Source organism: Mesoplodon mirus (assembly GCF_964341445.2).
Source record: "Mesoplodon mirus genome assembly, chromosome: 19".
Taxonomy (NCBI): domain Eukaryota; kingdom Metazoa; phylum Chordata; class Mammalia; order Artiodactyla; family Ziphiidae; genus Mesoplodon; species Mesoplodon mirus.
In genome coordinates this window covers 3,547,356-3,569,911 of record NC_138995.1, presented here as the reverse complement: position 1 = coordinate 3,569,911, position 22,556 = coordinate 3,547,356, and the positions used below count along the sequence as shown (strand labels likewise).

The 22,556-nt window shown below is 57.4% G+C and overlaps 1 protein-coding gene across 1 annotated transcript in view; it reads right to left on the bottom strand.

Moving 5' to 3' along the window:
- The window catches only part of LOC309794361 (uncharacterized protein C16orf74 homolog), a gene marked incomplete at its 5' end in the record, with an annotated part of 30,920 nt that extends 14,531 nt beyond the window's left edge, over nt 1–16,389 (bottom strand). Inside the window, 5 exons of the mRNA XM_082605771.1 lie at nt 6,878–6,922; nt 14,263–14,320; nt 15,629–15,936; nt 16,020–16,195; nt 16,282–16,389. Of these exons, the coding sequence (XP_082461897.1) occupies nt 6,878–6,922; nt 14,263–14,320; nt 15,629–15,936; nt 16,020–16,195; nt 16,282–16,389 (695 nt within the window). The remainder of the gene's footprint in view (nt 1–6,877; nt 6,923–14,262; nt 14,321–15,628; nt 15,937–16,019; nt 16,196–16,281) is intronic.
- Between the last annotated feature and the right edge of the window lie 6,167 nt (nt 16,390–22,556).

The window sequence follows — 22,556 nt, the reverse complement described above, 5'->3', positions numbered from 1 at the left end:
ACTGCAGGCATGGCACCGGGGGGCGGGGGCTCCTCGTGTCCGGGGTGCCCGGTCAGTTCCCGAGGCCCTCAGGGCCCCAGCACGGCCACATTTTAGCCATGTGACCTGGGGCAGGGAGCTTCACCACCCTATGCCTCGGTTTCCCCCTCCGTACCCGGGGGGTCATGAGCAATCCTCCTCAGAGCCTTGCTGAGCAGATGGCAGGAGATGTGGGAAGGCAGGAGTGGACCTCCCTACCGGGCCGAAGGAGTGAGATGGCACAGCGGCCCCGGCCATCCAGGGACAGGCCTGGGAGGGTCCCGCATCTTAGTTAAAGTCGAGAGAGTGTTCATTCCGCAAACATTTATTGTGTGCCTACTGTGCGCTGACCCACAGCTGGGAACAGGGCTCCAGGGATGAGCAAGGCTGCGTGGTTCCTGATCCCGCGGAGCCCCGAGAATAAGGAGGAGACAAAGGTTAATCCCGGGTGGGCCCCAGTTAGGGACTGAGCCATGGGCCCTCCCTCCCTCCCTCCTTTGGAAGGACGGCAGGTGCTGGGTTTAATAAATCCCTGCTGTGAGCCAGGAGGGCTGACAGCTCTCCCCCGGGATGGGGCGGGGCCAAACTAAGCCCCATCTGCTTCAGTGTTTAGAATAGGCTTTGATTGCCCACCCCTCCTCTGAGTAGGCTGGGGGTCTCCTAGCCCCCCGAGCCCTTCTCCTGGTCAGAGATCTGTTCAGAAGTTTCCAGAACAAGCCCTGGATTGGAGCCTGCGTCCCTCAAGCCCAGCCAAGCTAGCCTGGTCCTTGTCACCTTTCGGTGTCAGTCTATACCCCAGGCCAACCAGAAAAGCAAGGGCACGGGCCCCAGACAGTGGTTCTCACCCCAGGCTGCACAGGACAATCACCTGGGGAGCTTCATCCAAACTAAACCCCGGTGCTGGGCAGCACACCAGGGCTGCCCCTTCCTGTAGGCGCCTTGAGTGACCCTGATGTGCCGTGGAGGATGAGACCGCTGCTCTGCAGTGATTCCCGTGCCTCCAATTGCTCGGAAAAGACATTCTTGATACAACACTCAGCTCCCACGGCCCTGCCTGTCGCAGGGACCTCCACTCCTCCTGCCTGGCCCCTGCCCCTGCCCCTGCCCCCAGTTCCAACCCCATTTGACTCTTCACTGCTTATCAGCTCACCAAGCCTGTTCCCGTCTCAGGGCCTTTGCTGCTGTTCCCTCTGCCTAGAACACAGTTCCCTGCGCTGTGTGGCTGGCTCCAGTGTGGGCACCACAGAGAGGTCTTCACTTACCTCAAGCCCCCCTACTCCACCTCTCTGTTCAACTCCCTTTGCAGCTCTCACCACCAAGTCTACCAGCCCGGGTCACGTGTTCACACATTCATTTCTGTCCCCTGTACGTGGGGGCAGGGGAGCCGTGCTTGTCGCTGCCGCGTCCCTGGACCCAGTGCAGTGCCCGGCACGTGGCAGGCGCTCAAGGACCGTTTGCCGAACAAATGAAAAGTCACACAGGAGCACAGCTCTGGCCCGGGCCTCTCCTCCAAGGGAAGGGAGCACCTGCCGTGTGTCGGGCTCTGTTCCAGGGTACGCAGGGGTGGCGAGGTGAGGGACACCCCCAGGATCTCCACAGGCGGGAAGCCCCGGCCCATTTCACAGGTGGGAACACTAAACCTCAGTAAACTGAGCTATTGAGCCTTGGCCATTCTCTACCTCGGGGTGGATCCCACTGTGTGACCTTCCCTTTAAAGGTATGGAGCCAGCATAGTTCTGAAAACTGCTCAAGATGTATTAGCCAAATGAATGCCTTTGTCTCCTACCTCTGTGTCACGCTCCTGTCCCCGAAGATGACTAAACCCCAGCTTCCTCCAGCCCCATCCGGCCAGAGCAGTCCTCAGCCTGCCCACCTGCCATCCTGCTTCAATCCCTCTGACACCTTCCTGCTTCCAGCCTTTGCCCGGGCAGTGCGTGTGGCCTGGGACACGGGCCCGTCCCACTCTTTCCCAGGCCAGCTCCTTCAGGCGTGCTGCTTCCTCAGCGGTGCCACCCCCGGGCTGGGTGGTGGTCTCTGTCCTAGCACAGAGCAGCTGTGCTCGGACGTCTGTTCCAAGGAACTTGCATCTCCTCCTTACTTTCTGGGCTCCAGGGGGTCAGTGACTGTGGCCGCCTTGCTCAGCCCTGAAGCCCTGTACCCGGCTGTGGGCTGGCACACAGTAGGGACACAATCAATGTTTGTGTGATGAACAATCTCTCGACCAACTCTGGACCCCACTGCGGGACAGCTGGAACCATGTGTTTGTGCTAGAATGGGGCAGTGCGGGGTGACTCTCACTTTTGCTGTGATCCGGGGCTCGTCTTGGGCCTCCAAACGCCAATCAGAAAAATGGGCATCGTAACTGCCACCTCCCAACCACCTAAACCTGGGTTACAGGGAGTGGAGGGGCTCTGAGCCCCAGAAGGGAGCCGGGAAAGACGCCCGAGCAGTTGGGGGCCCCAGCGCCCAGTGTCCTGGGGAAGGTCCTCCTCAGTCCCCACCCTCAACGCGATCACATCCTCCACAAAAGAGACTATAAAAACGCCCCGGGACTTCCCTGGTGGCGCAGTGGTTGAGAGTCCGCCTGCCAATGCAGGGGACACGGGTTCGTGCCCCGGTCTGGGAAGATCCCACATGCCGTGGAGCGGCTGGGCCCGTGAGCCATGGCCACTGAGCCTGCACATCCGGAGCCTGTGCTCCGCAACGGGAGAGGCCACAACAGTGAGAGGCCCACATACTGCAAAAAAAATAATAATAATAAAAATTTAAAAAAATTGCCCCGACGTCAGCCGAATCTCTATAGTGGGGCATCCTACAAAGCACCTGACCGGTCCTCCTCAGGACAGTCAAGGTCACAAAGACAAGGAACTTCTGAGAGACTGGCCCAGCCCAGAGGGGCCTAAGGAGACATGAGGACTAAACGTAAGGTGGGTCCCAGATGGGATCCGGGGACAGAATAGGGACGTTTGGTTAAAAACTAGGAAATGAGAATAAAGCATGGACTTTAGTTAAAATAATGGATCTGTATCGATTCGCTGACTGTAATGAAGGTACCATGCTAATGCAAGATGTTAAGTAGACGCTTCAGGTTGGGGATGCCCCGCTGAGAGCCACACGGCCCCATCATGTTGTTTCCTGGCAGCGCCACCTGAGGCCGACTGGGACAGAAAATGCTCAGGAAGCCGGAAAAGCACTCCCCCTCCGCACCGCCTGCTGAGCCAAGCCCTCCGGACTGGCCCTGGGGCCTCAAGCCTCGGTCCCTGTGCCTCGGTCTCCCCACCTGTAATGTCACCTACGCTGTCCAGCTGTAGTGAGGACAAGATGAGCCAACTGGGGGCAGACGCTTAGGGAACAGGGCCCGGATCGCGGGGACAGACACACCAGCCCTTACGTGAGAAGCTGCGAGGCAGGTGCTCTCTGGACGGCGGGTCACAGCTGCTACAGCCAGGCCCTTGAACACAAGGACCCCACTCGAAGTACCCCACTGTGCCCACCCTCCTTCGGAACCAGAAACAAAAGGACTTCGGCCCAGCTGTGCTGCTGTATCCCATGTCACAGCCTGGTGGTCGCCCACCTTGGGCTGAGTCTTTACTGCCAGACAGGCAATGAGCATGTTCTAAAAATAAGACAGAGAGCTACGCTCTTGTCCCACACGCCGGAGGCTCAGAGGTGAAGTGAGTTGTGGTGGGTGGAGCTCCCTCCAAACTCACATCTACCCAGAACTTCAAAATAGGACCTTATTTGGAAATAAGGTCTTTGCAGATGTGATGAGTTAAGGATCTTGTGATGCCATCATCCTGGATTTAAGCCTGGCTTTAAGTCCAAAGATGGGTGTCTTCATAAGCGAAAGGAGAGAATCATGTCTTTCTAAAAGAAAGGACACAGGGAAACACAGGGGAGGAGGCCGTGTGAAGACGGAGGCAGAGACGGGAGGGATGCGGCCACAAGCCAAGGGCACCTGGAACCCCCAGGAGCCAGAAGAGGCAGGAAGGATTCTCCCCTCGAGCTCCCAGAGGGAGCGCGGCCCTGCTGACACTCTGATTTCAGACTTCTGGCCTCTACAACTATGAGAAAGTAGATTTCTGTGGTTTTAAGCCCCCTAGTTTGCGGTAATTTGTTACAATGGCCCCAGGAAACTAAAACACCATCTTATAGGGTTAATATGAAGATTTAAGAGAGCGTGTGGATAATGCCTCTAGCTACAGTGGTCACTTCAAGTGTTGAATTAAAATGTTTTCCTCTGAAGAGGCCATACCAGCGGAGGCTAAAGCTAGGCTCCAGGGACAGCCAGCCTGGGTTCCAATCCCACCTGGGTCCCAGCTGTGTGGCCCCGGGCAACTACATGACCTCTCTGTTCCTCAGCTTCCTCACCTGGAAACTGGGAATCCTGGAAGTACTCACTTCGTGGTGGGAGGAGGGATGGATGAACTGACCCACTCAGAATGCACAGAAAAGGGCCTTGCCTGGGCCAAGCCCCCAGGAAGAAGTCACCATTTATCCATATTATTTGACCAGGTCCTTCTGATCTCTGAAATTTACCTCAAACAAATAATAATTTTTAAAAGTTAGAAAGCAAAGATGATCAAAATGACATGATGCACAAAAGCAACACACTGGGAACAACCCAAAGACCCACTCTTGGCAGAACTGGACACACACAGGCATTAAAGAATTGTGAAAGTGATACTGGCTGGAGACATACAGCACTCGCACCCAACATTAAATAAAAAATAAATAGAAGACAGTGCACAAATTGCACGTCCCAGCACCAACAACTAGGCGAAAGCACGCCTGAGGGCAGCGAGGGAAGGGACACAGATAACCATGAACTTCACCGGCGCAGGGATCCAGCCCTCTGAAGTTTCCCATAAGAAACAGGTTCTGAAGAGAAGGAGGACCCAGGGCTCCTGGGCTGGGGGGCCTGGGTCATCCTGGTGAAGCACAGGGAGAGGGGTCCTGCGCTCCCCCAACCCCTGTGCCCTGAGTCACACCTAACCCTGTGTGGGCCTCATCACCTCCAGAGACCAAGGCTGGGGGGGGGGCTGGGGGAGGGAAAGGGCAGTGGGCCAGCTCCAGGGAGCCAGTGATGAAAGATGCATGAGTGCCCCTCACGTGGCGCCACCAGCTCCCGTACCCCTCCCAGCACTCAGCTCCGACAGGGCCCTTTTAAAAGCTCCCAGCCCAGGAGCACTCGGCCTGCTGCCCGGGCTTCAGTCCTGCAGGTGGGGGGCTCTCCCAGGGATCCTCAGCAGCTGTAGTTCCTGGGTCTCCTCCCCTGGCCAACCCCCAGCCTCGGGCTGGAAGGCAAGTGGTCCCCAGAGGCCCCTCCAGGATCCTGGTTTGTCAAAGATGTCCTGACACAACAGCCAAGTGTGGAAGCAGCCCAGTCTCCATCAAGGGATAAATGGATACACCAAAAGTGGTCTACGTACACACCGGAATATTATTCAGCCACGAAAAGGAAGGCTATTCTGACACACCTGCTACAACGTGGACGAAGCTTCCCCACTATGCGGAGTGAAGTTAAGCCAGACACAAAAGGACAGTGGCCGTATGATTCCACTTATGTGAGGCACCCGGAGGGGGCAAATTCAGAGACAGAAGGTAGGCTGTACTGTCAGGGCTGGGGGAGGGGAAGGGTGAGTGAGGGTTTAATGGGGACAGTTTCAGTTGGAGAAGATGGAGAAGTTCTGGAGACGGTTGGTGGGGGTGGTTGCACAACAACGTGAATGTACTCGATGCCAATGAATTGCATGCCTAAAAATGGTTAAGATGGCAAAGTTTATCTTATGCATATTTTACCACAATCAAAAACCAAAACAAAAAGCTTGTCCTGGAGATCCACTGCAAAATCTAAGGGAAAAGGGTCCTTGAGCTGCAAGCGTTCGGAGCTAACCCTCCTGGATGCCCGCTCAACAAACACCTCCCCCGCTCGTCCAGGGGGACCACTGCTCCCCACTGGCCCACAGTCTTGGAGGAGCCGTCCGTCAAGATGCCCTGCCCCCCTCCGAGGGCCAACCAGAGGCTCACTGGAGCTCACTCATCCCAGCAGCAGGACCTGAAGGCTGGTCCCTCATCCCGGGGGTGGAGGGGGCCCTCCCATACCTCCTGACTTCCTGTGGCAGAGGGATGGAGCTGGGGGAAGGCCTGAGACAGGCAGGAGGGGAGTCAGGGGCTGGTGGGCATATGCTGTACGTGGGCGAGGGGCCACCAGGGCGACTCCCAGATTTCAGGCTGGGGAGACGTGGAGTGGGAGCATGTGTCACCCAATAATGAGCTCCGCGTGGGCCGTGTGGGTCTGAGGTGCCCTTGAGACATCCAGACGCTGGACAGAAAGTTCCAGAGCACAAGACAGCGGTCTGCGCTGCCTCTGCCAGTGCCTATATCACCCCTCAATGACTCTGTGTCCTAGAACTTTCTCCCCACTGGCCTTTCCCCTCTCCCAGCCCTCCTTCCCCAGCACCCGGCAGGTGGGATCACCTATCTCAGTGATAACGGGTCCCTCAGGGTGGACCGCGAACACTCCCGTGCAGGCGTGGCACCTTCCTCCGGGACCTCTTACCCCCTGACTCTGCACAGCCTGGGATTCATCCCTCCAAGGGGGCAACCAAAGCGTGGGGGGCCCTGGGACGTTCCCGCATCACTCAGCTCCACGGAAACGGAAGGCCTGGAGGAGCGCTCAGTCGGAGCACGCACTCATAGGGCGCCTACTGTGTACAGGCGCTGCCTTTAGTGGGCGTGCACCTTCCGTCTCAGGGGCTGCAACACTGGGGTCTCAGGCTCTACCCTCTCTCCTGCCTCACCCCCCCTCCCCCGCCCCCGCCCCCCTTAAGAGCTGGAGGGAGAGCCACCCGCTTACCTTTCAGGCAGGTCAGCTTCAGCCCCATGTCGGTGCCTCTGCAGCCTGAGGAGAGGAGAGGCTTGTTTGTATCGGCCACGCGTGTCCAGGCCCCGCCCCCCGCCTGATGGGTGCACAACAGGAAGTAGCGCGGAGAGAAACCGCGGCCTGGCCTCGGCCGCAGCGCTTGCCCGCTACAGCTGGGCTGAATTTGCTCAGAGACGAGGGTGTGCTGGTGGAAAAAACTTTCAGGCGCCTCAAAGCTAAATATACCGGAGGAGGCCCAGAGCGGCGGTGGAGCTGGTGAAGGTGCCGGTGAGGCCTGGCCCGGGCTGATGAGGCAGAACCAGCAGAGCGTGGCTGGCTTTGGGGACAAGGGGGCCCTGGGTGGGGCTGCTGGGGGGCCCTGAGCTCGCAAGATGGGTGTGCCTTTTGTTACAATGCTTCGCCTCTTCTAAAATGCGAATTCTTCGGAGATCTAACAGATGAAGGGAACCCAGCCCCCAGTGTTAGCATTTCCCAGCCTGTTCCCACCATCTCCCTGCAAGGGGACGGTCTGAGCATTCCAACTAGCTGATGGGTGAACAGAGGCAGCGGCTTGACACTCAACCCTCGGTTGCGCCCCTGGGAGGTGCTATTACTGCCCCCGTGTTACGAATGTGGACGTGAAGGCTCAGAGAGGGGGCAGCAGCTGCCTGAGGCCACCCAGAGTACTAAAAAGAGAGGAGCTGGGATTCCAAGCTGCTACTGCCCTGACCCCTGGCTGGGGCCACCCCACAGGGGTCTGTGAGGCTCTTGCAGGCTCTCTGAGAGGGTGAAGGCAGGGATCCCTTGCCTCCCAGGGAGACACCTGTGTGCTAGGCTGGCAGCGGTGGGGGGTGGCCGCGAGCAGCGCCCACAGATCTCTGATGGGCCCTTGTGCTCGCAAGCCTGTCGCCTCTTTGTCCTGCACGAGGCCGAGGTCCAAGGCAGGCGCCCCTGACGGCCACCTCTGGCTTTGCCAGCGGTCCTTGGATGCTCCCCAGCCCTTCCCTGCTTTCTCTGCCTCGCTATTCCTTGGGCTCAGACCTCCCAGCCCCCTTCCCTATTTCCCTTATTGATACATTTCTTGCACATTTCCCATCCTGGCATCTGGTCTCAGAAGACCCAACACAAGTGGATTCAAGGCCACATGGGGCCCCGCACCTGAATGTAGGCAAACTGGCACCAACAGAGGCGTGTTGCAAGAACAGAATGTGCCACGGCCCAGAGGACAAGAGGGGTGTGGCCCACGGGAGGAAACAGAGGGCGGGAGGTACAGGCCACAGAAGGGCCAAAGCTGAGCCGGACCGTGGGGTCTCTGGAGGCTGGTTACGTAGTTCAGAGGTTATTCTGAGCGCTCCTAGGAGCCTCCACATTCTAGGGGGCTGTGCAGGCGGTCTCCTCCCCCCAGGCCCTCGCTACCAGCAGCCTTGGCACCCCCAGGAGCTTGTTAACAATGCAGCATCTCAGCTCCACCTGGGTGCGCTGAGCCAGAATCAGCATTTTAACAAGGCCCCTCGAGATCCACGTGCTTGTTGGGGTCAGAGCAGCTCGGCTCTGGGCCAGAAACTGTGGAGCCTGAGTGGTGAAGACAGTGGGGCAGTGAGGATACGGAGGGAGAAGCAGCTGAAGCTGGGGTGATGCACAGGCTCAGGCTTGTGAGAGGGGTCAGTGTGGAGGAGGGGCCGAGATAAAGGCTTCAATTTTAGCCAGGTTGAACCTGTGGGCCGGTAGGAGGTGGACAGGAGACGTCCACTAGGGGATGGACTGTGGGACTTGGAGGGAGGGGAGGGGAGGGAGAGGGGGAGGGAGAGAGGGAGGGAGAGAGAGGGGGAGAGAGAGGGAGAGAGGGAGAGAGGAAGAGAGGGAGGGGGAGAGGGGGAGAGGGAGAGAGGGAGAGAGGGAGGGAGGGAGACGGAGGGAGAGAAAGGGAGGGCGGACAGACAGACACCTTTGGGAACAGATTCAGGGCAGCTGTGTGCTAAGGGAAACGTTTCCCTGGCTGGGACTAGAGCCTGGCTCAGCCATGTGACCGCAGGCAGGTTTCTTAACCTGCCAAGACTTCACTCTCCTCATCTGTAAAACGGGGCTGATGCGCATGCAGTGGTGTCAACTGGGTGTCGGGAGGGGGTGACTGTGAAAGGGCTTTGCTCCGCACGGCACACAGCAGAGGTCCCAGAAGTGTCGGCTGCCATTATTTATGACAGTGATGGAGGGGAGGGAGGTGGTGGTTTCCCGCTGGAGCCTCTTCTCCAGGGCCTTACCGCTCAGAGCAGCTCCCGCACCCCCACGGGGAGGCTGTGAAAAGCGTAGGCTCTCAGACCCCGCCCGCCCCGCGGGCGCAGGAGCTGCATCCCAACAAGAACCAGGTGATGCTCTGAGCAGCGTGAGAGTCAGTCGCCAGGCGCTTTACAAAAACACAGATGCCTGGGTCCCTGCCCCAGAGATTCCTGGTAATTGGCCAGCGGTGGGGCCTGGCACTGGGATTTTCAAAAGCTCCCGGGGTGGGGGGCAGTGGGGGGACTCTAACGTGCAAGATGAGATGCCAGGGAGAGTGCATCCTTCCTTAGGAGAAAGGGGACTGGGGCTGGAGGAGAGAGAGCCCAGGAGCAGACCTATGGGAATACTGGGCACCTTTCTGAGCATCTACTATGTGCCCAGCAGCCTCCAGAGCAACTTGACAGAGATTCATGGTCAGTTAAGCCTCACAACAGCCCGGTGAGATTGGGACCATTCCTACCCTCACTTTGCCGATGGGGAAACTGAGGCACCAAGAGGTTATTAGTTAACCTGCAAAAAGGTCGTATGGGGAGCAGATGGTGGGATGGGAATTTCAAGCCCATGTTTTCCACCGCAGAGCTGCCCAGCCCACCACTCTCCCCCAAGCTGGGTCTCCTGCCCAGCGGTCTGCCCCTGAGGTCGGGACCCCTGCTAGGCACACTTAACATCACAACTGTACTGACGCTGTGGGCAGCACTGTGATTTCATAGTCTACGGCTCTTCAGTTCTGTCTCGGGTAAGTGCTGGTCACAGGCCACGCAATAGCGTTTACAACACATCCCAGCGCAGGGTTTATAAAACAGCGATTCACGCTGAAGCCCTCACTGATAACGTGATGTCAGGACTCTGCTGTAAAATACAACAGAAAAACAGCAGCAGTGTTGTGGGGGTGCTGGGGACGCCATCTGCTGTTGAAGCTGGGACATGGGAGTTCGTGACATACTTTTGTGTCTGTTAGAAAAGTAATAAAATGGTCAAAAGAAAGACAACTGCCTAGGAGGCGACAGTAGGAGGCCAATGTCGAGTTTTCTGATTTTGATCACTGGGCTGTGGTTTGCAAGAGACAGTCCTTGTTCTTAGGAAACACACACTGAAGTGTTCAGGTTCCAGGGCCATCATTTCTGCAGCTTAACTCACAGAGTTCGGCCAGAAATCTTAATGGCCCTCAAGCCCATAAAGCAACTGTGGCTAAACGGTGAAGGATACACAGTAGCACCTCCTGTTCCCGCAAGTTTTCTGCAAGCTTGAAACTATTTCAAGAGAAGCATTCAACAAAGGAAAGGAAAGCAGAGAGCTGCTTAACCAGAGTTACCCAGCCCCCGCAGTTTGAGCATCAGATCCGCAGTTGGAGCATCAGATCGGGCTTTCCTACAACTTCTCTGATGTGGCTGGAGGGGCAGCCAGGGACTGCAGCTCTGGCTGGGGGAAGGCGCTGTGTCACACTGTTCCTCCCAGAAAACTGTCCTGAGTTGACGGGTTTTAGCCCCAAAGTTGTCTTGTGACTTTAAAAATACCTATCTCTGGACGTTTCCCTGGTGGCACAGTGGTTAAGAATCCGCCTGCAGTGCAGGGGACATGGGTTCGAGCCCTGGTCCAGGAAGATCCCACATGCCGCGAAGCAACTAAGCCTGTGCGCCACAACTACTGAAGCCTGCGCGCCTAGAGCCCGTGCTCTGCAACAGGAGAAGCCACTGCAATGAGAAGCCCATGCACCACAACGAAGAGCAGCCCCCGCTCGCCGCAACTAGAGAAAGCCTGCGGGCAGCAACGAAGACCCAACGCAGCCAAATATGAAATAAATAAATAAATAAGTGCCTATCTCAAAACACTCAGGGAAAGAAAGAAGAAAGGAGGAGGAAGAGGACCTGGCAGCCTGGATTCAGGGGACACTGGGGGACAGGAAGCTCTGCCAGGGCCAGGCAAATGTGGCAGCAAGAGGTCTTGTCTATGTGCAGTGATTCTATTTCTGGTTTCTAGAACTCCCAAATGGAGTTTTCACTAACCGACTTTCCTTATCCCAGTGCACGGTGCCATAACGCCCCACACGGGCAGAAGGAAGGGGATGGGGCTTGGGCATGGCTGAGAGGAACCAGGAGTCTGTGCAAGCTGTGTGACCTCAGGCCCGTCAGTCCCCTCTCTGAGCCTGAGACGCTGACGCTCTGCCCCCCAGGCTCTGTGTCCTCATCAGGCATCTGGGCCCAGCCTCCAGGACAGGGCCTGGGACAGGTGTCACCGTCATCATCACCCCACTGTCAAGCATACATGTCATAATGTCACCATTCAGCACCCTCTGAGGGTGCTGCGTGGGAAGAGAACCAGGGGCACCCTGCCACGCGGTCCCGGATTCCGAGGTGTGGCCTGTTGCAGCAGGAGGAATCGCTCCCCTGGGTGATTTATGTAGGACTGTGGGCAGAGCCCCATCCACTCCGCTCCCTTCGTGAGTGGGCTGGGGGGGCAGCCCCCTGCAGAGATGGCAGATGCTTTTGTGGGAGACACCCCCTGTACGTGGGATGGGATGGGATGTCTGGCAATGAGGAAGGCAAGCTTGATGCTTCATCTGTCCAAACGGTCGCCATACCGACGCCTAACTGTGGGGAGTGGGGCCCAAACGCCACCATCACGACACTAACAGCTGACAGATGTCAGGCTAACGCTTTCAAGAGGCCGAGCCCATTACGAAAGTTCCTAACCCTGACAACACCCGACGAGATAACATCATCCCCATCCCCACTGTACACAGGAGGGAAAGGAGCTCCAAGCGGTCGAGCCGCAGCCCCTAGCCCGGCTGATCTCACCACACCGCTTAAGTGTCTATCATTCTACTCGCGGAGGTCTATACCGTCTGAATTTGGTACAAAGATACACATTTTTGTAATTAGAAAATAAAGATTTAATGGGCGGAAAGGAAAGATTTCATGAGAGGGGCCCCCTTAGCTTGGCACGATGGTAGGAAAGCAGTCGGACCCAAGAGAACTGCTAGTTTAGGTATAAATCTTCTCTCTCTTTCACACATTCGCAGGAGTGTGAAAAACCTCCCTTTCATATTGAATTGGGGTCTGTTTATGTTGCATTCAAAATATCAGATTGTTACTTATTTGCACAACAGCTTGAGTTAGAACAGGTTCTTTCTTGCACCCGGGCGTAAAAATCTCCCTACCGCCAAATGGCCACGACAGGATCCTCTCTGGTGACAGGGATGGGCAGAGAGTGATAAAAACTTACTTCCTCCTGCAGGGGGTCTGCCCCTCCCCTGAGAGGTGGAGAGATAATGGGATATCTGCTGCTTTGCACCCCACGGCCTCTCTAAAGCCATGGGGAAAGGACACACCTGGCCAAGGTGTCTGTTACTGTCTTTAGAGCCACCTTGCGGGTAAGAGCCACAAACTACCAGCTCGCAGCCGTGAGTGCTGGCCAGCTCACCCCCTGCAGGTGTGCAATGCGAAGAGAACAGTAAACAAATGTGTTCTCTGCACAAAGTAAAAAGTAAAGAAGATGTGTAGCACTGTGTACCGGAAACACAAGAACCACTCAAGGGCTGAAGGCACCCTGCTTGTAGAATTCTGGCCAATGTCAGCTGATTCCCTTCAGTTTCTGCTTTGGTGGATCATGGAGGTTGGGCTGTAGAGGATGAAATAAAAGCCCTCCTGGCATGAATCCTGCAGATCTGGAACTGGAACTGGTCAAATAAAATACAGGATGTCCGACTACTGCACGGGACATACCCCTACTCATCATCATCCATCATTTATCTGCAATTCACATTGAACTGGGCGGCCTGTATTTTTATTCGCTAAACCTGGCAACCCTACACAAAGGTTGTCAGCTGGGTTTCCCAGATGAGGCCACGGAGGCCTAGAGAGGGAAAGTCAATGAAAGGCAGAATCGGGCTAGAAGCCTGAACTTGGTCTCTGTAGAGTCAACCTCCCAGATGAAATCAGAATAGCCCCGTGGAGGTCATGACTCAGCCCAGGCACAGGGCCTCATACCCTGAACCAAGATCTCACTTGAGGACCAAGGGGAGGGCAGGTGTGAAGAATCATAGCTGAGGAATGTGACCCTTTGCCTAGGTGGGTGGACCCACCAGACCAGATGGAATCAGGTTCCCCTCCCAGCTGGGGGAGTCTGGGCAAGTTCTCCGCCGCCTGTTTCCTTACTGCAAACACAGGGAAGACGTACTAACAGACTGGCCAACCAGGGCTCCCAGCAGGCAAGGGACGCATCTTGGTTTTCTTCCTTTTTTAAAAAAGGCACTTTCCTTTTGCAACAGGATTAGAATTCCTGCAATACCAGCCAAAGGGACTGTGCTGGGAACAGATGCTACAAGCGTTTACATGCCTCCCATCCTGGTACACAGAGTGCAAACACGAGCCTCTCCCTGGCTTTAGCCCACACACCTGCAGGAGGCACTTGCCTGGCCCACAGCTGCATGCCGACAGGAAGCGAAAGAGGATGGGCCTGTGGGCAGGGGCAAGGTGCCCACCAAAATCCCCACCCACTTCGCTGTCACCCGGCAGGGTCTTGGGCCACCTGGGGTCTAGCCATGGCCTTCCGCTGACTGACCATTTAAGTCTGAGCACAACACTAGCCCACTGCCGCCTCGGGGCCTCTGTGAGATTAAACTCAACACTTAGGATTTGTGCAACTTTCCCTATGTTATACATCAATCAAAATGTTTCAGAATAAGGGGTTTTGTACTAGAAGTTAGGCTAATGGTTAATTAATCATGGGGTTAAGTAGAAAACATGTCGTTGTTACAGCAGCCTTGAAGTCAGGAGTCACAAACTCCTAATCACTCCCTGCAGGTTTGCAGCGCAAAGAGAAAAGTAAACTACTGTGTTCTTTGCACCAAATAAAAAGTAACTACAATGTGCCACTGCCTGTGGTACACACAGAACCACCCACGGCTCCCAGGGGAGACTGCGGCTCCATGGGGTATGAGTGGGTTCCTGTGGAATTTCTGTTTCTTGATCTGGGTGTACACTTTCAATGTGTACACATTATTGTGTGTATATTATACATTAACAATATTTTCATGGGGGAAGGCTTGTACTTGGTGGTCCTACACTGTGAGGGCTAGGGGTCCAAGGCCCGGCCTTGCCACTTACCGGCCCGTGCGTGACCTTGGATGAGTCACTTTATCTTTACAAGCCTCTGTGTCCTCATCTGTAAAATGGAGACAACAGTATTAGGTCAGAGAAGGAAAACAGAAAACGCAGGTGATGGGTACCATCATTTAGTGCTCAATAAACATGAAATAGCACCGCCGTCTTTCCGTGGCCACTGAGGGGAAGTCCAGGGGTGTTCTCAACCTCAGGCTCAGGGCCCACGGAGGGCACCCCACTGGCCAAGAGAAAGGCTTCCAAGGAGAGGAGATTAGCCTGGCGGAGGTTTCAGCCTCCTTGGGGCGGGCAGAGGGATTAAGTCTTTCCATAAATACACGGCCTCCCTCCCATCCAGGGTGGGGACACAGAACCCAAGGTGGGTGTGGCCTGGACAGGTAACAGGGTGCTTTCTGGAGTTAACCTGGCCTGGGACAGGGGCTCCCCAAGCGCCCCTGGGGGCTGTGCAGGAAACCCTGGAGCCTGCCAATCCAGGTGGGCCACTCCGAGCCTCAGTTTCCTCATCTGTAAGATGGGGTGTTTTTTTCACAAAGGCTGCACAATCACAGGAGCGCTTCCACCGGGCTTCACCTCCTCCTCCCCCGCCCCCATCTTCAGTGAGGCAAAGGAGGCTCAGCCTGCACAGACTTTTCTGAGCCGGGGGCAGTCTGAGAGAGGTCCCAGCCGCCCTGACCCCGCCCACCAGGCTGGCCACGCCGGGCTATGGGTCATCCTTTGGGAGGAGGGCCTCCCCCCAGGTCCGCTGAGCTCAGCAGGCCGGGCGAGTCGCGAGTGCGTTCACACTCAAATCGCCCTTCGAGACTGCAAACCTGCCCTGATGCTCTGGGAGCGAATGGGGCCCCTAAGTGAGGCGGTTCATAAATAATAGATTCTGAAATACTCGATAGAGGGGAAATGGTTCCTCTCGAGGCCTCCTGCCCCCACCCCCCGCCGGGCTCCTTTCCAGCTTTCAGGAGTGGCGGTCTGGTCCGTCCCCCAGGAGCTCGTGACAGCGCGGGGTGGCAGGTGGGGAGTGGGGGGCCGGAGGCTTCCACGCGCGGGGACACACCCATCCCCCGACCCGCCCAGTGTTAAGCTGCAACAGGGCCAGAGGAGGCCCAACTCCCCCCAAACCCGCGTATCCGCAGAAAAGTCTGAAAGAAGTTGGAGGGGCACGCCCGAGCCCGCGAGGGCCCCCCGCCGCCCCCCGGGGACCCCGCCCGCCCCAGGGACGCCACTCCCGCCGCGGGGGCTGGCGGGGCGTGGACGCTGCTCCGAGGGGCTGCGGCTCTCGGGAAGAGCGGCGTCTTCTAGAAGGGAGGGGTGGGCAGCGCCGTGCCAGGCACCGGGGCGCGCGGCGCAGGGCACTCACCGCTTCCTGGTGGGCTCACTGTGGGGCCCGCCCCGGCGCCGCTGGCGGCGGCGGCCGGGCTCGAGGGGCCGCGGCGACAAGCCTTCAAGAGAGAGCAGCGGGGCTCCTGGCCCGGGCCGGGTAGCGCGCTGGAGCCCCGCTCCGCCCCGGCCGGCGCTCGGGGCAGCCGCCGCCGCCGCCGCGCGCACGCCTCCCACCGCCCCCTCCCTGGCCCCCGAGGGCGGTGCTGACGGCGGCCCCGCCTCGCCCGCGGGCGCCGGATCTCACCGGCCCGACGCGGGGGCAGAGCGGGTACCGCCCGCTGCCTCCTTAGGGAGCGGGCCAGGGGTGTGCCAGGCGCCCGCGCCTCGGGCCTCGCGGACTCCCCTGCCCCCCCTTAGTTTCCTCTCGCCCGTCCCGAGGGTGAGGTCGAAGGGGGGGAACCGGGAAGGTCTGGGCCGCGCGCCCCTCCCGAGGCTGGGTGCCGGGTCCCCTGCGGCTGTGCCCCCCAGCCCTGGGTGGTGGAAGTTGGGCCTCGGGGTCCCCTCCACACCGGATGGCTGTGCTTGAGCAGGCCCTGCCGCCAGGCTGCAGAGAGGGGAGGCGGGAATTGGGGGGCTCCAGCATCTCGCCACCCCCGCCCTGGGCACTGGGGACACGTTGGCAGTGCGCACCCTCCCCCCACCCCGGCTAGTCGCTGGGCTGTGGGGCTTCAGATGGCCCTCGTGATCAGAGGGCAGCTTCGCCGGTGTCAGCGTCTGGCCCTTTGGTTCGCCACACATGCTTTTGCACCCCACTTCTGGGGGTGAACCAGTGGGCGCGACCCAGCTGGGGGGTGTTAGGACTTGCCTGCTGGCCGCTGGGCCGCCTTCAGGTTTCTGAGGACGCCCAGCTGATAGTCATTCCCCAGTTCCCAGAGGTGTGGGTGCAGAGGCCTTTTATCCAAATGGGTTTCTCAGGAGGCTTCCCACAGAGAGGAGGCCTCTGCAGGCACCTGCCCAGCATGCCAGGAAGAACAAAGCCACCCCCTAGCAAGTGTTTTTCATGTCATTGTCAAAGCCTGTCAGGCCAGCTCCGTCTTACAAGCCCAAGATCTCCACACCCTGTGCTCTGTGTCCTTCTGGAGGCTTAGAAAGGGAAACTGAGTCTCAGAGCAGGACAACGACACTCCTTCCATGAATGCAGGAAGGAACGGGTTGCAGGAAATACGTCAGCGCCCTAGCCGTGTTCTCCCTTTGAGTCATTCCTAAAAATATGACAATCTTTTGGTTCCCCTGACCGTATCCAGTCCAGAGGGACAGGCAGGAAATGTATCATGTCCCCCCCTCCAAACAGAAGGACAGAGGTGGGGGGCAGGGTTAGGGGCCGTCCCCGTCCCTGCCTTCAGCCTCGGGAGGGAAGGTGGACTGCGAGGGTCCTGTGCCCTTGTGCCTCCCCAGGGAGCTGTGGGGCAGGGCTGCTTTGCATCGTCTCCTGTGATGGTGGCAACAAAGGGGTGGGGAGGCCTCCACGGAAGCAAGGCCCTTTCTGCCGGCCGAGAAGCCCTGAGCAGGCCGAAGGCTGGGCACTGGTTGTGAGATCAGCCTGTCTCTGGGCCCCAGTTTCCACAAGGAGAAATGGGGACCCATTGATTTCTTTTTTTTTTTTATACAGCAGGTTCTTATTAGTTATCTATCTTATGCATATTAGTGTATAGACCATTCATTTCTGTAAGCACTTTTTGAGCATCTCTTCTGCACCGGGCACCGGGTACCGCAGTAAACAGCATAACCAGCACTGACTGAGCGCTCCTTAGGCACGTGGCCTGCTCAGGACAGCCCTGCTCTCTCCAGTTCCCAGGCGTGGGGCCCGCAGCAGAGGGAGGCCACAGGTCAGCCCGACGCTGAGTGGTGCGTTCCGACCTGTGCCCTGGTCTCCCGCCCCAAGCAGAGAGAGGGGCGTCCAGTCTCAGCACTGGGGGAGGGGACGCGGGGCTAACGTGAGGAGGCCCAGGCGGATGCGTTTCGTGGACTGTATGGGTTTGAGATGAGGAATGGAAAGAATCCAGTTTAATTTGCTTCCTCCCCCAGGAGGCCTGAGAACAGTGGGGTTTGTGCTTCAGGATCAGGATTTCTCAATGTCAGCACCTTGACGTTGGGGCTGGATAATGATCTGCCATTGCGGGGCTGCCCTGGGCACCGTAGGATGCTGGGCTTCCACCCACTAGAGGCTTCCACCCACTAGAGGTCAGTAGCATAGCCCTCTCCCCAAGTGGTGACAACCAAAAACCTCCCCAGACGTTGTGGGATCTTCCCGGACGGGGGCACAAACCTGTGTCCCCTGCATGGGCAGGCGGACTCTCAACCACTGCGCCACCAGGGAAGCCCTTTTTTTTTTTTAAAGAGAGAGTGCCCACTTGGACACCATTTTCCTGGCAGCCAGGTGACATGCCCAGGAAGTTGGTCTTGTTTTGGGGTGGTGGGGTAGAGGAAGCTGGTGGTGGGGACCCCATGGGCTCTGGAGGAGAGTTCAGCTCAGTGGGCTTACCTTGCACCGCGCACCTGGAAGCAGCTGCAGTGACTGAAGAGGAGGGGTCAGCCTTGAACCCGCAGACCCTGGAGATCAAGGCAGCAGCCCACACCTGTCTGTGATCAGAGTCACCCGTAGCTCTGGGAAAAAGCAGGTGCTAGAGGCGGGGATTCCTCAGGCGTGGGCCCCGAGGGGTGGTGATTTGGGAAGTCGGGACCCTGATACTTGTCCCCCAAAGCCCTCCCTTCTCAGCCCCTTGGTCTGCAGGGGACACAGGAGAAGGGTAATTAGAGCAATTCCACCCTCTCCTCCCTTTGGGGACCCACTTCCTGTGCATGATTCTACAAGGATTCAAACGTGCACTGAGCACCTGCCATGTATCAGAAACAGTTCCAGGCTCTGAGGATACAGGGAGTGAATGAGACAGTCCTTGCCCCCTATGGATGTCAGAGTCTAAGTGCTAAGGAGGGAAAATAAAACAGAGGAGGCTGTAAAGGGTGGGGAGCTAAAACTTTAGACGAGGTGGACGAGGACTCGGAGAAGGTGGCCTTTGAGAAGCCCCTGAAGGGAGCCGGGTCCCATGTGAATATCAGGAGGAAACGCTTGCTGTGAGGGTTCTGGGTTCAGGGCATGGCCCATGGAGGGCAAAAAAGGACCAGATTTGTAGGACAGCTCCTCCTCCTGAGATGTCCTCCCCCCCTGCCCTTGTCCAGTTAGCTCCCCCCCACTTCCATGGATCTGGGCAGGTGTCCCTTTGCCTGGCGGACCGCAGGCTGCCGTGGGTTCATCAATGCGATGACTGAAGGTCTGGGTCTCACTAGCAGGGAAACCCCTGGAGGACAGGGACCAGGTCCGCAGCACTTTCCTCACAGCCGCGGCCTGGGGCGCAGGGCCCAGTACAGGGCAGGCACTCCGGACACACGTGTGGAACGCATTGGGGGTTTGAACAAACCAATAAAGAACAGCAAGTCCTCGGAAGGTTTCCAGGGACCGGGGGACATCTGCTTGAATGCCAAGCCAGGAGAGCTGCCCGGGGGCAGCTGCTGGGGAGGGAGCGGCTGCAAGGTTGCCCAGCCCAGAAAGGGAGGAGGCACTTCTGTCTGCACAGCCCCGCCCGCCTGTGCCCCTTCTTGTTGCCAGCAAGGGGCAGCGTGGATGTGGATGACGACAGCGGTGGAGGCCAGGCGGCACCGGAGCCACACCAGTGAGGGGACCAGAGGCAGCCGAGGGGAGGGGCAGGGCTGAGATGACAGCGCTCGCCCCGGACATTTTCCGAGCCTGGAAGGACATCAGGGCAGGCCCAAGGCTCAGCAGGGGCCGTCGCTGGCTAAAGACCATCCCAGCCCAGGACGCCTGTGAATAGGGGTGCTTGGGAGCCCCCAGCCGTGGCAGCAGGGTGGGAGAGTGGGTGCCCTGCACCCACTGGACTGCCAGCAGACCGTGCATGGGTCTGAGAAGCTGGGCCTTCCTGGTCACCACGGCATGACCTCCCCACGCCCAGAGAGCGCTACCCAGTCACACGTGGCATTGGAGGATTTCGGGCCCAGAGGGGCTCCACAAGCTGTCTAGGAGGGTGGGGAGCAGGGCTGGTGGGGGCGGGATCGGGGAGATCGGTCCATTCACAACCCCCCAGGCCTCACCTGCAGCTAATTCCCTATTTGAGGCATGTCTGTGAAATTCAGTTTCATAGTCAACAATCATTTGTTGATCATAGTGGTAGGTTAAAGACGGCTGCAGGCTGCAGATTCTTCCTCCCTCCCCCACTGAAAGGCGACATTTATTTCCCCTCCTTGACTCTATGGCCCTGAGACTGCACGGCCAACAGAATGCAAGAGAAGCAATGATGTGCCTTTTCCGGGACTAAGCCCTACGGAGCCCCGGGGGCTTCCTCCATCTGGGAAGATTTGCTCTCGGGAAGGCTCCCTCTCAGAATCCCACTGCCATGCTGAGACGCCCAAGCCACAGGGAGAGCGCGGGTGTAGACTGCCTGGCAGAGCTCCAGCTGAGCTCCCAGCTGACGCCCAGTCCCCCACACCCGCCACGTGTGGGAGCCAGGCTGGACCTCCAGCCCAGGCAAGTGCCCACCAGGTGACAGCAGCCCCAGCCGGTGCCATGAGATGCCCAAGAACCACCTGGCTGAGCCCAGGCAACCCACAGAGTTGGGAGAAGATATACCATGGTGGCTGTTTTAAGTTACTGCTGGTTTACGTTTGGGGATGTTTGTTACAGAGCAATAGGTCGCTGAGCCAGGCTCCTACTAAGTGTCAAGCAGAGACGTGATCTAACTGCAGCTTTAATTTGCTGCAGTTAGATTTATGAACTGTTCCAATGTCCAAAAAAGCAGAGAGCATGAGAAAGTATACACCTATAACTTGCTACCTTTGCTTGAGGTTTTTTCCCCCTAAGAGTTCGTTGTTGCAGGTATTTGAAGATCTGCGTGTCACTCCCCCATCCCATTCTCTCCCCTCCCTCCCATCCTGACGTTGGGGTTAGCCTTCTCCGCTGTGCTGTTACTGTTCTGCTGTCCACCTGTGCACCCACAGACAGTCTGCAGTCTTGGCTAATCTCCACAGCCATCTTGCCAGGCAGTAGGCACTGCTATCCCATTGTACAGATGAGGAAACTGGGGCTCAGAGAGGTGAAACGGCCTGGACTGAGGACGTCTGGCTGCAAAGGGGCAGGGCCGGCCTCTCTCACCAGGACCCACCAGTACGGAGTGGGTGGCAGGTAGTTCCTTTCTTTCTGGGGAAACCCTCGTGTGCATGTGTGTGCCCGCACTTGTACTGCGGGATTTTGGAATGCAATGATATGATGCCTGGAATTTATTCAGAGGATGGGAGAACAGACGAGAATGGCCCTGGAAAGGCCAGTGTTGGATCCGGGTGATGGGTACGTGGGGATTGCTTGTGCTGTCTCCTCTCCACATGCAAATTTGAAAATTCCTGAAGTTAGAAAAGCAACGCAGGTCCTGGGGAGACAGGTCCCAGGTGAAGGGTAGGCGGGCCACGCAGGCGGGGACACCCCAGTCTGCAGGCCTGTCTGCCCGAGAGGATCACCGGAGAGCCACAGACTTGCATTGTAGCTCCAGAGGCCAGGTCGTCAGAAGGGGCCCAGGGCTTAACCCCACCTCGGGAGAGGCTGAGATGCCCCCTTCCACACCCCAGGCTGGGTCTGGCCCCTCCTCAGTGCTCCCAGCTCCGCCCGGGGCCCTCCAATCTCATTTCATCTCCCCCCAGAGCACAGGCTTGGCTTGGGGCAGTGGTGATGAGTCTCTCGTCTCTGCGTCCCCTGCTGGCCAGTGCCTGGTCCGTGCTGGTTTAGTGTCTCCGGGGGACAGCTTCTGCCTGGGCTTGCTGGGTCCAGGGAGGGAGCCTCACTTTGCCTCCGGGGGTCAGCCGTTGGGAGGCAAGGCAGCAGGTCTGGAACCCTCACTTGGGGTGACACCTCCGTGGCCCCTCGCAGTCTGTGGGACCTCAAGCAAGTCACTCAGCTGTTTGAGTCTCTGTTTTTCACCCTAAAATGGCGTAAGGAGCACCAGCTCCAAGGGCTGCAGTAAGGCTCCAAGTGAGAGTGAATGTAAATTCCCTGAAGGAACCACAGCCCATAGCTAAGGTTTGTTTTGAGCTAACTGGGCACCAGGCACTGTTTTAAGTACAACTTTGCACAGCTTTCTGAGGTGGGTACTATCATTGTCCCCCTTTTGCACATGAGGTGACTGATGCCCAGAGAGGCGCTGTCACTTGCCCCGGGTCTTGGGCTAGTGAGGACAGAGCCTGGTTTCTGTGCTATGCCTGGCGCCAAAGCAGCGTCCACCAATAGAGGGAAAGTCACACATATCGATGGCCACTCCATCAAAATTAAAAACTTCAGAAGACACCTTTAAGGAAATGAAAAGCCAAGCTGCAGACGGGGAGAATACGTTGGCAAATCATATACCTGATCAGGGACTAAATACATAAAGGACTCTCAGAACTCAACAGCAAGAAGGCAAATAACCCAATTAACAACTGACATTTAAATTAAAAAAAAAAATTTTTAGGGGCTTCCCTGGTGGCACAGTGGTTGAGAGTCCGCCTGCCGATGCAGGGGACATGGGTTCGTGCCCCGGTCTGGGAAGATCCCACATGCCGCGGAGAAGCTGGGCCCGTGAGCCATGGCTGCTGAGCCTGTGCGTCCGGAGCCTGTGCTCCACAACAGGAGAGGCCACAACAGTGAGAGGCCCGCGTACCGCACACACACAAAAAAAGATACCATAAATTAAAAAAAATTTTTTAAAGATTACAATAAAGAAGATCTACAAATGGTCAAGAAGCACATGAAAAGAAGCACAACGTCATTAGTCTTAAGGGTTTTGCAAGTCAAAACCACAATGAGATAACACTTCACGTGCACTCGGATGACTTTAATCAGAAAAATAAAAGGAAAATAACAAATGTTGGTG